The sequence below is a fragment of the Motacilla alba genome, chromosome 7 (genome assembly GCF_015832195.1).
Source record: "Motacilla alba alba isolate MOTALB_02 chromosome 7, Motacilla_alba_V1.0_pri, whole genome shotgun sequence".
Taxonomy (NCBI): domain Eukaryota; kingdom Metazoa; phylum Chordata; class Aves; order Passeriformes; family Motacillidae; genus Motacilla; species Motacilla alba.
Window position 1 is genome coordinate 36,301,500 of NC_052022.1, and position 14,266 is coordinate 36,315,765.

Sequence of the window (14,266 nt, forward strand, 5' to 3'; positions counted from 1 at the left end):
TCCCTCTTCACTCTTGGGGGAGGTAGAGCATGGCACAGGAAAGCAGCTGGTGCCACAAGGAGTGGGTGGCATCAGGCAGCTCTGGGGAGGCGCCTCAGGGCTGCTGTATCCTGAGTGTTGGAACAGCACTGGCCGTCCCCTGTGCGTATCTGCAAAAGCTTCAAATCAGCTGCCTCAGCTGCCAGGGCCTCTCCTGGCCAGCATCCTGGCGTGGATGCAGGACAGCTGCCAGGCACTGCTGGGACCCAGCGGGACAGGACCGGCTGTCTCGTGGCCACGTAGCACCCCTCACACAGCCAGGGCCATCCCGAAAGCAGACAAAGGCTCACGTGTCAGCAGAGAGGAGCAAGGAGCACTGGGCTCCTCTCAGGGTGTCTCAGCGGGGCTCGCTCCTCAGCACGCCCCCATTTGAAGGCCGGCTGATGCCCAGCTGCCAGAAATGCCGACCTGCTTCTCTCCAAGGTGCACAGGGAGAGCCAGGGAGCAGGACGCCTTGGGAGGCAAACCTTCCAAGCCTTTTCTGAGGCCAGGCACACACCAAGATCAGCCAAGACTCTCCACGCTGCCTGGCCCACCCAGCCCAGCTCTGTGCTGGCCCTGGGCCACAGCAGCTCCCACCAAGCAGGAGGCAAATGCCTATTGCCCAGAGTTGAAACACAGCCCAAGGGGAAGATGTGAAAAGCGTGTGTGTGAAGGCCTTTTAATTCACAGCTCTCACAGAGAGCTTTGGGGCTCACAGCTGGACAGAGGTGGGTCTGCTCACACCTCTGTCCAAAGGGGGTGACATCCTGCTGCAGGTGCTTGGCTTGGTGTCCGCAGGTCCAGGCAGATGCCAAACCCGCTCTTCACTGCCTTCTCCCTTCCTCTGCCCCTCTGCCAAGTGCAGAGGGCCTCAAGGACTGAAAGGAGCACAGAGAGCCAAAGGGGGACACCTGCACCTGCCTCACTGGGAGCTCCCTGGGAAGCACTTTCCTTGAGCAGCAAGCCCTTTCCTCCAAAGGTGCTTCCCCAAACGTGTGGCTTTCCTGGGGAACACCAACACACCCTTAAGGAATGCTGGCAAGGCTGAATTACTTCAGGCCCTTTCAGGACAGGCACTCCAGCTCTAGCTCGTATTCAAACAAGTGTGTTTCCAGGCGGAGGTTCAGACGTGCAGCCCCAGGCCCTGTCCAAACACAAGCTGCCCGCTGCCTCTTCACCTGCCTCAACTCCTGCCTGCGCTGACGGCACCAAAACCAGGCTGCTCCCGGCCAGGGACCAGAGCCCTGTTCCCGCAGGACGCTCTTGCCAGCACCTTCCAGGACTCTCTGCTGTGCACACAGCGCTTTCCATGCCCGCTCCCAACAGGCTTTGGGACGCAGAGCACAGCCTGGCTGGCTCTGCCAGCAGCACAGCCCAAACACGGGCGGAGGAAGAAGCAGCAGGGGCTGTTTTGCGGCCATGCCCAAGAGAGACTGGAAGGGTGCCCTCCCTCTGCTCTCCCTTGGTTGCCTTTCTGACTGCCTCTGAGCCTGGCGCTGCCATTCCTCACTTGTGGGCACCAGAACCACACCCGGGATCCCGGCACTGCCTGACAGCGCTCCGGGCACCGGCACGGTCGCGTGTCCGAGTCTCGGGCACCGTGCTGCTGCTCCTTTTGCCCTTAGGCACACCCAAAGCTGCCTGTTAAGCCCGGATGGTCTCTGGTTGTGCCATCTTCCTCATCCTGTGCAGGGATGGAGCACTGCTGTGCTTTCAGGAAGCTGTTCTTGAAAATTTCCAGCATTCCAAGCTTCTTTGCCCTCCGTGGATGCTTGTAGGAAAGCCATCCTGTGCTGTTCTTGTGAGCCAGCCAAGGCTTCCTAAAGATAAGGAAAGCCCCATATCTCTCCTGAGGAAGACACCGAGGTTGTCACCATGGCGACGTGATGAAGGGAGAGAAAGTTAAAAGATACGGACTCCAACTGGCTCACAGAATGTCGTGTCTCCTTGTCCACCTACTGAGAACTTTGCTTCTCACTTACCACTAATGGGCAACGTATGTATTTGTTGAGTAAATGTAAATATCTTGGAGAACTATAAAAGCAATATGTTACTCTAATAGGCTCTCTTATACACCCTTCTGATGGAGTTGTGGTGCTTTTTGCCGTGTCGCCCTGTATAGCAACAGGTGCTTGCCATGGAATCCCTCCCAGCTGGGTTCAGAGCATCCTCAGCTGGGCTCTTCCAAAGCCCAGGGGCTCCACGGTGCTCTGCAAGGCCTGGAAGTGCACAGTGCTGTGGAACTGCACCTTCAGCACAGGGACCTTTCCAGCCTGAGCTGCCCTCCTTCCTCTGTGTCTGTGCACAAAGCACGGCGTGGGAGGGAACGGCAGCAGGGGCCTGTGTGTCCCAGGGCCCCGGATTTGCACCGCTTCAGCTCCACAGAGATGCAGGTAAGGGGAAAAAACTAAATTGTTTATTAATGGAAGGGAAAGTGAAGGGATGAGATGGGGGCAAAAAAAGGGGGTGGGGAGGGTTTGAGGGCTGGAGGGAGGGAACTGTCAACAGGGAGGGAGAAGGCAAGAGCTATGGGAGCCTCCCACAGGCTCAGCTGTGGCCAGCATCAGCTGTGCCTGGAGCTACAGAGACATTGAGTGGTGGTCTCTTCACAGTCTCCTGGTACTGTTCTTGGGACCCTGGTTCTCTGAGTCTCCGAGCAGATGACCGTAGTTCTGCAGATCTTTGTTCAAAAATGGCCTGAATTTCTAGGTTAGTGGAGGATGGGCTGTCATCTTTGCTCATGGCTTCAAGGGCTGGAACACAGATGAAATACCAGAGTCAGAGCCCAGACAGACACCCGGAGATAGTTCTGCTAAGCCCATCCCTCCCAGCTCTCGCCATGGCCACAAAAGAGGCTGAGCCTTGCGGGATCAGCCGCAAGACACGGCCACGAATCCGCTCCCGCCCGTGTCCCTGAAATCGCTCTGTGTGCTCTGCCCGTGCCACCCTTCATCCACACAAGGAGCGAAGCCTGCCGCAGCCGGGGCAGAGATTGCAGCTCCCTGCCCGGGCATTGCAGCTCTCCTGGCCAGACCCGGCTGTCAGCCCGCTGCCCGCACTCACCCTCACGGAGAACGTGAAGCTCTGCTGGCTGTCCCTTCAGGTACCGCCCGGCGATCCCTGCGAACACAGAGCCTGTCACTGCCCAGCGGCACAGCTCCCTGCCGGCGGCGCTGCCGGCGCTGTGGCCACACGCCCTGCTGGCCCGGCAGGGCTCAGCCCGGGCCCTTGCCGCACGCTGCCGCCCCAGGGCACGGCTGCCAGAGGGCGGCAGCAGCGCCGAGCCCGGGCGGGGCTCCACGGCGCCGGGCCCGGCCGGCGCTGCGGCGGGGCGGGGAGGGAGCCCGGGCTCGGGGCTCACCGATGATCCTGATGCCGCCTCTCGCAGGGGCTCCTGTGGGCTCTCCAGGTAGCGCAGGGCCCGGCGCAGGTGCTCGGCCGCTCGGCTCCTGTCCTCTGCCAGCTGCAGAGAGCGGCAGCAGGGGAGGCTTGGCGCGGGCTCAGCCCCCGGGCCGGGCGCTCGCTGCGCGCAACCCCGGCCTCCCCTGCCCGCGCAGCCCTGAGGCGCGGCCAGCAGCCGCTGGCGCCGGGCTCCGGAGGGGGCAGAGCGCCGGCTGCTGCCCGGGGAGCCGCGGGGCCGCCCCGCAGCGCCGCCGGGCCGGGGCTCCGTGGGCACCCGGCTCGGGCCCGCAGGAGCCCGGAGAAGAGCCCGCGCGGCCTCTGGGTGCAGCAGCGGGCAGCGGCACAGCTGCCAGCCCCGCACGCTGAGCACCGCGCTCAGGGCCTTCTCCAGGCTGAGCCTGGGCATTCTTGATCGTCCTTACCAAGCACTTGCCAAACTTCAACATCTTCTTCCTCTTAAGTAGTTGCTTGAGCTTCCTCCTCTTCAAGAATCTTACCGCACAAAGCAGCAGTTCGTGAGAGGCCTGGAGAGGAGCAGAAACGTGCAGCTGCTACCGCTGCCCAAAGAAAAGGACTTGCTTGCCTGTGGCAAGGCAGGAGCAGAAGCCTGGAGCCTGCAAGATGCCAACCGGGGGACATCCGAGCCCCCGTTCAGGCATGCACCAGCATAACTCAAAACCTCACCTTTGCCACACGCTCATTCTCATCATAGCAATAAAAGAAGAGTGGGAGCAGGCTCTGGCTCACAATCCTCTTCAGGGGTTTTTTTCCTTTGTTCACTACCAAGTCCATCACCTTGAAGAAGAGGTTTAGGGAGAGCAGCTGCATATCGATGTCGTCCTGAAAAAAAGGAAAAGACCTCAGCACCAACTTCTCCAAGCCCACCTGGGCAAAGGGCACAAAATTTCTGGGCAGCAAACAGTGCCCGTGGTAGAGGGCACAGAGCCTTACATGATCAAAGAGCGGCAGGAGTGCCTCAGCCAGCTTTGGGGCGGTGGTGCTGGATACCAGGATGTCTCCATTCTCAAGTATATTTGTGAGCACAGAGAGGGTCATGCTGACAACATATCCATCTGCATCACCCAGCAGCTCCACAAAGTTTTTAGACAGACTGCACATTCTTCTGGCCTGTGTGGAGCACAAGGCTGTGCTGGGAAGCCATGGACGGCTGCAGCGCCAACAGCGCCCTGGCACTGCAAGCCCAGCCTGCTGCTGCAGGGCCCACAGGCCAAAGGCCTGTCCCAAAGCACGGGGGCAGGTGAGGCAGGAGCGCTGGGAGCAGCTGCCTCAGCTCCTGCAGCCCAGCCAAGCCAAAGCTACTGCATTCCCTGAACCCATGCTGCCCACACAACTACAGCCGCTGCCCCCTCTCACCCTCAAGGGATCCTTGCAGAGCACCACGAGGCCTCTGAGCGCCAGGCGACGCCGCTCGCTGCACTCGCTCTGCAGGTACCTTGACATGATCTCCAGGATGCTGTCACCACGTTTACTCAAGTCCAGGCACTGGAGGATCTGAAAGGCACAGGGCAGTGACAGGGGACATGGCTGGCAGGAGCCCGGAACCGCACAGGGCTGGGCCCAGGCAGCAGCACAGGGCGTGGGCACTGACCCAGGCAGCTGCAGCTACGAGAGGGCAGAGAGCTGGGAGGCAGCTCAGCCAGGCAGCGCTGGCCACCAGACTCACCTCCACAAGGAATGCCAGGAAGGGCAGATCCCAGCTTCGCTCCTCCCTGTGGAGACGCTTCAGTAGATGCAATGAAATCAGGGAACACAAGGGAATAAAGATATGGCACATCTCCCTGGAAGTGAGGAAAAAGACACCGGGAGCCTGAGCTGGTGGGGCAAACTTCTCCGAAGACTGACTCACAGGGTTTGGTCTTTGTCCAGCATCCCTGGAGGGGATGTGAGCACTTTGTCAGGCAGCTCCTTCTGGGCACCCTCCTCCCCCAGCCTTTCCCAGTCTCCTTGGCCGTCCCTCGGTGATGAGGCCCTCTGGCCCATGACCACAGGGACTGTGTGGGGCACAGGGCACAAAAGCCGGGGGCAGTGGGGAGAAGGGGACTCACCTGGCCAGCAGACCCACGGCATAGTGCTGGGTGTGAGCACACAGCAGCGTGTCCCAGCCAAGCTTGCGCTCCATAGCCACCACCACATTGTCACACCGCAGTCGGCAGAGCAGAGCCTTCATGGCCTGCACTGCAAACCTGTGTGCAGAGCAAAGGCCAGGTCACACTGGCAGCACTGGCGCTGGCCACAAGGGCTTGGGAAGGACAGGAGGACTGGGACCTGTTGGGCTTGCTGGGAAGGCCATGTTCATCCTGGCACGCTGTCCAGAACTTTTCAATTTCCTCTGGTGGCATCTTCTGTGTGGTGATGACAACTTGGAAGAGCAGAGCCGTAAACAGTTGCCCAGAATAAGGGATCATCACTTTGTGGCACTCAGGCACAATCACCCAGATCACCAGGGTTGCCTGTAAAAGAAGCAGCCCAAGACAGCGCTCAGTGCCGAGGTGTCCATGGGGCAGGGCCCAAGGGCAGATGCAGGAGGAGCAGCGGGCCTGGTGCTCCCTGAGCCTGGCCCTAGCCAGGTTTCAGCCCAGTGCCTGAGGCACCGAGAGCATGGAGAGCTGCTCGGAAGGTGACCAAGGGACGAGCAGATGCCCAGAAACTCACAGCCAGGGCAAAAATGTCCTTGTTGTTCCCATCAGAGTTGCATGCACTGTGCAGAGGCCAATCCTCCATCACGCAGAGCAGTGTTGGCAGCACGTTCTCCACTGCTGATCCCACTGATCCTATGGTTCTCCACATCATTGCAGCAGCTCTGTGGGATCAGAGCTCTGTGTCAGGGGCGTCTCAGTCACAGTACCATGCCCTGTGCAGCTGTGGGGGCCCAGGTGCCAGAGCCCCAGTGCCCTGAGGGGCAGGGAGGGAGCATTGGCAGCAGGCTCAGGAAACACAGGGGCCCGAGGCTCCTGGACCTCTCTGCCTGTCTGGCAGACCCCACAGCACAGGCTGTGCAGGGCCACGGGCCCTAAAGGCCGGTGAGCCCTGAGCTCTCCAGACACGTGGGCCCCGTACCTGTCACATGTTGGGGCACAGCGCAGGAGGGTCAGCGCCACGTCAGCTGGGTGTTCTTCAGCCAATCTCAGAATGTCACTTGCAGACTGGCATCTACAGTGACATCAGGACATCAGACTCTGGTGGATGTTCTTCACAATAGCTGGCACCTGGAGGAGGCATGGGGAACACTTGGAGCACTGTCCAGCTGTTGCAAATTCACCAGCTTCCCCCAAGAAGTGCTTCCCTTCCCACCACACTGTGCTGGCCTCAAAGGCTGAGGCAGCCAATGGCCATGGCTTGAGGGGACACACGATCCTGGGAGGCCTCTGGGCCTGGCCCCAGGCTGCTAACCTGCTGCTGAGAGGGAACAGCACTCTCCCCCAAAAAATCCATAGGTGGAGCAAAAATCACTGTGGGAGTGGGCGTGGTGCCAGTATTTGTGATGGCCTGAGTCTCTCCGTGGTCAGTGTTTTTGACAGCCATGTCCTCAGTCATTGCTGCGAGAAGAGCCTTCGCCCAGTCCTCATTCACTGCTGTGTCAGAGTCTTGTGAGCGCTCAGCCGAATCTGGGCTGACATCAGGCTCTGCCTGGAGCTCGGTCAGCCCCGAGTCAGGCTGGGCTGGGCCCTCATCTGCTGCAGTGCCGCTCTTTCTACGTGGAATGCGCAGAAACTTCGGGAACATCTGCAGGAGAACAAAGGACAGGGAAGCAGGGACGCTCCATGGCATGCTGCAGGCATGGTGCTCAGCTGAGCAGGGGCAGCAGGCCCAGCCCAGGGGGGGATGGCTGCAGGTACCTTCAGGGTTTTGCGGAAGTGGCCACGGCCGGGTTCCTGCTCCTGTGTGCGCTGCAGGGCTGCATCTGGCAAAGAGCGAGCGCAGCCAGAGCTGAGGGGCTGCGGGAGAGGCCGGAGAACACAGCCCAGCCCTGCGCTGCCCAGGCAGGGAGAGCCCCGGCATGCCCCAGGGGGATGGAGCACGGCCACTGCGGGGTGTCTGCCCGGCCCCTCTGTGTCCTGAGCATGGGCATGTCCCCAGGGCATGGGATGGGATGGGATGGGATGGGATGGGATGGGATGGGATGGGATGGGATGGGATGGGATGGGATGGGATGGGGCCAAGCTGACTGCAGCCATCATCTCTGTGGCCCAGCTCTGCCACTCACCATCTTGCAGTGTCTCGATCTGCTCTGGCTCTTCAGGCTGTTGTGCTGGGGCAGCTTCAGGGCTTTCCTTATTTTTCCTCTTGAACACTTTGAACAGGCGGAGAAATCTGCCCGCCATTCCACCACCCAGTTTTGAAGGCACCTTCTAGAGAGATGCCTCAGGTATCACCAAGTCAACAACTGCAGTTGTGCCTTCAAGACACCTGCAACAGTGAAGCCTCAGGAAGGCTGCAGGACAGCAAGTCCTGCACTCTGGTCTTGAAGGCTCCTGCCACAATGACAGGAGACTCCTTGGAAAAGATTTGGGTCACCAAGTCCCACAGCCTGGCCGCGAGGTCAGCTGCAGGAACAATGCCTCAGAAAAGCTCCGGGTAGGACACGAAGGAGCGTGCCGTGCAGGGGCTCCTCACGGCACCGCTCTGCCCCGTCCTGTCCCGTCGCGTGCTCTGAGCACTGTGGCTGCTCTTGTAACCACCAGCTTCTATGGCACCACGTGTCACAAAGGGCCCTTGGACACCGGGTTCCGTTCCATTCCATGGTGACCGTGCTGCACCGTGTCAGCAAGGGCCCTTGCACACACTGCCTCCGGCCCTGGGCCAGCCCCAGCCCACCCAAAGTGGCCCAGGTTAGAAGGAATCCCTGGGCCCAAGCGTCTAAGACAGCCCGACAGGATCTGTAGGAATGGCTCCGAGCAGCAGCAAATGCTGCCCTGCTCTGCGGGCTCAGAGCACTTAAGAATCCTCAATTCAGGAAAGCTTTTCTTCCCCAGTGCTCAACTCAAGTACTTCCAAAAATTGCAAACTTCTCAAATTTATAGGGATGGCTTGAGAATGTGAATGGTTTGGAAGTTTGCTCCCATCTCAAAGCAGCACCTCATTTGCCTTAACATCATCCACTGGAAGTCACTGTACAGGACATAGCACTACAAAGAGGCAAAAAGAAGGCCATTCTTTAGTTTGCAAATCGATCTCGATGAAGGGATGATAATCTCTAAGTTCTCTTAAGGAATAAAAGCTCTCAAGGAATCACAGTCCGCTCAGTGTTACAAGAGGAACCCAAACAAATGAGTCAATGGCAAAAGGGCTAATCCTCCCCCTGCTACAGATATCTAAATGGCCAATAAAGTGCAGCTCTCCCCTCTTGTTCCCAGCAGGAGAATCAGGACCACGAACAGAAATAGTCACAGATATTCCTGCCCTCCATAACCAAAACTGTGCCAAACCACAGATGCTGCCTCTAAACTGACTCACATTCTAGCCTAGACCTCTCACCTTCCAGACAACTCCTTCTCCAACACACCCCCCCCAACACCAACCCCCCAAACACTCGCACAGAAGCCCTCATCACCCGCCGGGTCCCCCGGCTGTCCCCGTCCCTCCGCAGAGCTTTCCCAGCCTCCAGCAGCCCCCCTGGTTCCCTGCACGTGCCGTGGGATGGCCCTCAGGAGGATCTGCTCCAAGGCCTTCCCCGGCAGCAAGCTCAGGCGGCCAGGCCTGTGCTTCCTGGATCATCCTTGCCACCGAGCCTTCCTGTGCACGGCTGTTCCACTGGAACATCTGCCCTCAGCTCGGACTTCTGCACTCAACCAGGGCTGCTGGTGAAGGATCGAGAGCAGCCTGGCAAGCTCTCTCTCCAGCTCCCTCTTTACTCTTGGGGGAGGTAGAGCATGGCACAGGAAAGCAGCTGGTGCCACAAGGAGTGGGTGGCATCAGGCAGCTCTGGGGAGGCGTCTCAGGACTGCTGTATCCTGAGTGTTGGAACAGCACTGGCCGTCCCCTGTGTGCATCTGCAAAAGCTTCAAATCAGCTGCCTCAGCTGCCAGGGCCTCTCTTGGCCAGCATCCTGGCGTGGATGCAGGAGAGCTGCCAGGCACTGCTGGGACCCAGCGGGACAGGACCGGCTGTCTCGTGTCCACGTAGCACCCCTCACACAGCCAGGGCCATCCCGAAAGCAGACAAACGCTCACGTGTCAGCAGAGAGGAGCAAGGAGCACTGGGCTCCTCTCAGGGTGTCTCAGCGGGGCTCGCTCCTCAGCACGCCCCCATTTGAAGGCCGGCTGATGCCCAGCTGCCAGAAATGCCGACCTGCTTCTCTCCAAGGTGCACAGGGAGAGCCAGGGAGCAGGACGCCTTGGGAGGCAAACCTTCCAAGCCTTTTCTGAGGCCAGGCACACACCAAGATCAGCCAAGACTCTCCACGCTGCCTGGCCCAGCCAGCCCAGCTCTGTGCTGGCCCTGGGCCACAGCAGCTCCCACCAAGCAGGAGGCAAATGCCTATTGCCCAGAGTTGAAACACAGCCGAAGGGGAAGATGTGAAAAGCGTGTGTGTGAAGGCCTTTTAATTCACAGCTCTCACAGAGAGCTTTGGGGCTCACAGCTGGACAGACGTGGGTCTGCTCACACCTCTGTCCAAAGGGGGTGACATCCTGCTGCAGGTGCTTGGCTTGGTGTCCGCAGGTCCAGGCAGATGCCAAACCCGCTCTTCACTGCCTTCTCCCTTCCTCTGCCCCTCTGCCAAGTGCAGAGGGCCTCAAGGACTGAAAGGAGCACAGAGAGCCAAAGGGGGACACCTGCACCTGCCTCACTGGGAGCTCCCTGGGAAGCACTTTCCTTGAGCAGCAAGCCCTTTCCTCCAAAGGTGCTCCCCAAACGTGTGGCTTTCCTGGGGAACACCAACACAGCCTTAAGGAATGCTGGCAAGGGTGAAGTATTTCAGGCCCTTTCAGGACAGGCACTCCAGCTGTAGCTCGTATTCAAACAAGTGTGTTTCCAGGTGGAGGTTCAGACGTGCAGCCCCAGGCCCTGTACAAACACAAGCTGCCTGCTGCCTCTTCACCTGCCTCAACTCCTGCCTGCGCTGACGGCACCAAAACCAGGCTGCTCCCGGCCAGGGACCAGAGCCCTGTTCCCACAGGACGCTCTTGCCAGCACCTTCCAGGACTCTCTGCTGTGCACACAGCGCTTTCCATGCCCGCTCCCAACAGGCTTTGGGATGCAGAGCACAGCCTGGCTGGCTCTGCCAGCAGCACAGCCCAAACACGGGCGGAGGAAGAAGCAGCAGGGGCTGTTTTGCGGCCATGCCCAAGAGAGACTGGAAGGGTGCCCTCCCTCTGCTCTCCCTTGGTTGCCTTTCTGACTGCCTCTGAGCCTGGCGCTGCCATTCCTCACTTGTGGGCACCAGAACCACACCCGGGATCCCGGCACTGCCTGACAGCGCTCCGGGCACCGGCACGGTCGCGTGTCCGAGTCTCGGGCACCATGCTGCTGCTCCTTCTGCCCTTAGGCACACCCAAAGCTGCCTCTTAAGCCCGGATGGTCTCTGGTTGTGCCCTCTTCCTCATCCTGTGCAGGGATGGAGCACTGCTGTGCTTTCAGGAAGATGTTCTTGAAAATTTCCAGCATTCCAAGCTTCTTTGGCGTCTGTGGATGCCTGTAGGAAAGCCATCCTGTGCTGTTCTTGTGAGCCAGCCAAGGCTTCCTAAAGATAAGGAAAGCCCCATATCTCTCCTGAGGAAGACACCGAGGTTGTCACCATGGCGACGTGATGAAGGAGAGAAAGTTAAAAGATACGTACTCCAGCTGGCTCACAGAATGTCGTGTCTCCTTGTCCACCTACTGAGAACTTTGCTTCTCACTTACCACTAATGGGCAACGTATGTATTTGTTGAGTAAATGTAAATATCTTGGAGAACTATAAAAGCAATATGTTACTCTAATAAGCTCTCTCATACACCCTTCTGATGGAGTCGTGGTGCTTTTTGCCGTGTCGCCCTGTATAGCAACAGGTGCTTGCCATGGAATCCCTCCCAGCTGGGCTCAGAGCATCCTCAGCTTGGCTCTTCCAAAGCCCAGGGGCTCCACGGTGCTCTGCAAGGCCTGGAACTGCACAGTGCTGTGGAACTGCACCTTCAGCACAGGGACCTTTCCAGCCTGAGCTGCCCTCCTTCCTCTGTGTCTGTGCACAAAGCACGGCGTGGGAGGGAACGGCAGCAGGGGCCTGTGTGTCCCAGGGCCCCGGATTTTGCCGCTTCAGCTCCACAGAGATGCAGGCAAAGTGAAAAAGCCAAACTGTTTATTAATGGAAGGCAAAGCACAGGGATGATCTGGGAGGGAAAAAAGGGGATGGGCAGGATCTGAGGGCTGGATGGAGGGGAGTGTGGAGGGAAAAAAAGGTGATGGACAGGCTGAGGGCTGGTGGGGCAGAGCTATCAAAAGGGAGGAATGGTGAAGAGATAAAAAAGGGGATGGGCAGTGTATGAGGACTGGAGGAGGGGAGCATGGAGGGAAAAAAAGGTGATGAACAGTCTGGGTTCTGGTAAGTCAGAGCTATCTATCAAAAGGGAGGAATAGTGAAGAGGAAAAAATGGGATGGGCAGTGTATGAGGGCTGGAGGGAGGGAGCTATCTACAGGACAGGCAAGGAGAGGGCTGAAGCCATGAGAATTGTGCCCAGCGTCAGCTGTGCCTGGAGCACCAGCAGCGCTGGGAGATGGGGTCCTCTTCAGTGTCTCCTGCTGTGTTCTTGGGACACTGGTTCACTGGATCCAGAAGATGTCCCTAATTCTTTAGCTCCTGGGGGAAAGGCAGCTTGACTTTCCAGGTTGGAGCATGATGGGCTGGCATCTTGCCTCTGGGCTTGAAGGGCTGAAAGAGAGAGGAACAGAACCATGGCAACTGCCCGGATGTGTGGGAATCCAAGAAGACCTTCTGAACTGGGCAATCCCACCCAGAAGGGAGTAGGAGACATTAGAATCAGCTAGGAGGTACTTGCCATGACTCCCCCACGTGCCCCTGAAACCTCTGTGTGCTCGGCTCACACCACCCCTCGTCCGCACACGGAGCGAAGCCCTCCAAAGCCACGGCAGGGTTCGCAGCTCTCCCTCGCCAGCCCCCACTGTCAGTCCTCTGCCCCCACTCACCTTGACTGTGGTCCTGGGGCTCTTCCCTCTTGCACCTCAGGTACCGCCCGGCGATCCCTGCGAACACAGAGCCTGTCACTGCCCAGCGGCACAGCTCCCTGCCGGCGGCGCTGCCGGCGCTGTGGCCACACGCCCTGCTGGCCCGGCAGGGCTCAGCCCGGGCCCTTGCCGCACGCTGCCGGCCCAGGGCACGGCTGCCAGAGGGCGGCAGCAGCGCCGAGCCCGGGCGGGGCTCCACGGCGCCGGGCCCGGCCGGCGCTGCCGGGGCTGCAGGCGGGGCCGGGGCCGCGCTGCGGCGGGGTGAGGAGGGAGCCCGGGCTCGGGGCTCACCCATGAACTGGATGGTCGCCTCTCGCAAGGGCTCCCGTGGGCTCTGCAGGTAGCGCAGGGCCCGGCGCAGGTGCTCGGCCGCTCGGCTCCTGTCCTCTGCCAGCTGCAGAGAGCGGCAGCAGGGGAGGCTTGGCGCGGGCTCAGCCCCCGGGCCGGGCGCTCGCTGCGCGCAGCCCCGGCCTCCCCTGCCCGCGCAGCCCTGAGGCGCGGCCAGCAGCCGCTGGCGCCGGGCTCCGGAGGGGGCAGAGCGCCGGCTGCTGCCCGGGGAGCCGCGGGGCCGCCCCGCAGCGCCGCCGGGCCGGGGCTCCGTGGGCACCCGGCTCGGGCCCGCAGGAGCCTGGAGAAGAGCCCGCGCGGCCTCTGGGTGCAGCAGCGGGCAGCGGCACAGCTGCCAGCCCCGCACGCTGAGCACCGCGCTCAGGGCCTTCTCCAGGCTGAGCCTGGGCATTCCCGGCTGTCCTTACCAGGCCCTCATCGATCTTCAGTGGCTGCTGCTTCTTCAGCAGCTGTTCGAGGTCCCTCCTCTTCAGGAACTTAGCCACGCAAAGCAGCGTTTCCCAAGAGGCCTGGAGAGCAGCAGAGACCCAGAGATGGCCCCACAGCCCAGGGCACAGGACCCACATCCCTGTGCCAAGGCCTGGAGGAGGCTGCAGCTCGTCAGGCGCCAGGGCAGGAGACGGCAGAGCCCCCTCGCAGACATCCTGCAGCATCACACAGAACCTCACCTCTGCCACGTGCTGGTTCTCATCGTGGCAGTAAATTAAAAGTGCATACAGGCTCTTGTTCACAATTGTCTTCAGGGGCTTTTTCCCCTCATCCACTACCAGTTCCATCACCTTGCGGAAGAGCTGAATGGAGAGCAATTGTATGTGGCTGTTTTCCTAGAGGAAAGGAAAAGCCCTACATCAACGACTTCAGGCCCACCTGAGGAAAGGCCTAAAAATCCCCAGGGCACAAAGTTTCTGGGAAGCACCCGATGCCTGTAGCTCAGGATGCAGGAATTTACATGGTCAAAGAGCAGCAGGAGTGCCTCAGCCAGCTTCGGAGCAGTGGTGCTGGATACCAGGATGTCTTTGTGCTGGAGCACATTTGTGAGCACATGGAGGGTCATGCTGACCACCTCTTCATCTGCATCACCCAGCAGCTCCAGGAGGCTTGGAGACAGACTGCACATTCTTCTGGCCTGTGTGGAACACCAGGCTGTGCTGGGAAGCCATGGACGGCTGCAGCGCCAGCAGCGCCCTGGCACTGCAAGCCCAGCCTGCTGCTGCAGGGCCCACAGGCCAAAGGCCTGTCCCAAAGCACGGGGGCAGGTGAGGCAGGAGCGCTGGGAGCAGCTGCCCCAGCTCCTGCAGCCCTGCCAGCCCAAGG

General features: G+C 60.1%; 1 protein-coding gene across 3 annotated transcripts; it reads right to left on the minus strand.

Annotated features, from left to right (window-relative positions):
* Positions 1–11,718: 11,718 nt before the first annotated feature.
* LOC119703270 (translation initiation factor IF-2-like) lies at positions 11,719–13,735 on the minus strand. 3 transcript variants are annotated; one of them, XM_038142883.1, is made up of 5 exons: positions 13,621–13,735; positions 13,360–13,461; positions 12,896–12,998; positions 12,566–12,622; positions 11,719–12,290 (listed from the first exon to the last, which is right to left on the minus strand). In XM_038142883.1, exons 1-5 carry the CDS (start codon positions 13,726–13,728, stop codon positions 12,148–12,150), a joined length of 513 nt encoding a protein of 170 aa, XP_037998811.1. In that variant the 5' UTR covers positions 13,729–13,735; the 3' UTR covers positions 11,719–12,147. The 3 variants fall into 3 exon arrangements, 2 of the variants coding, with proteins under 2 accessions (XP_037998811.1, XP_037998810.1); XM_038142882.1 differs by having other exon boundaries at positions 12,896–13,678; XR_005257605.1 differs by lacking the exon at positions 11,719–12,290 and having other exon boundaries at positions 12,581–12,622; positions 12,896–13,461.
* Between the last annotated feature and the right edge of the window lie 531 nt (positions 13,736–14,266).

Bases quoted from the DNA above. Each gene is read 5' to 3' on its own strand.
- LOC119703270 (XM_038142882.1), bottom strand. From the start codon at position 13,343: ATGCCCAGGCTCAGCCTGGAGAAGGCCCTGAGCGCGGTGCTCAGCGTG. The intron at 12,623-12,895 runs GTGAGCCCCGAG...CTGTGTTCGCAG, and splicing joins GGCGACCATCCAGTTCATGG to GGATCGCCGGGCGGTACCTG. The intron at 12,291-12,565 runs GTGAGTGGGGGC...TCTCTCTTTCAG, and splicing joins GCCCCAGGACCACAGTCAAG to CCCTTCAAGCCCAGAGGCAA.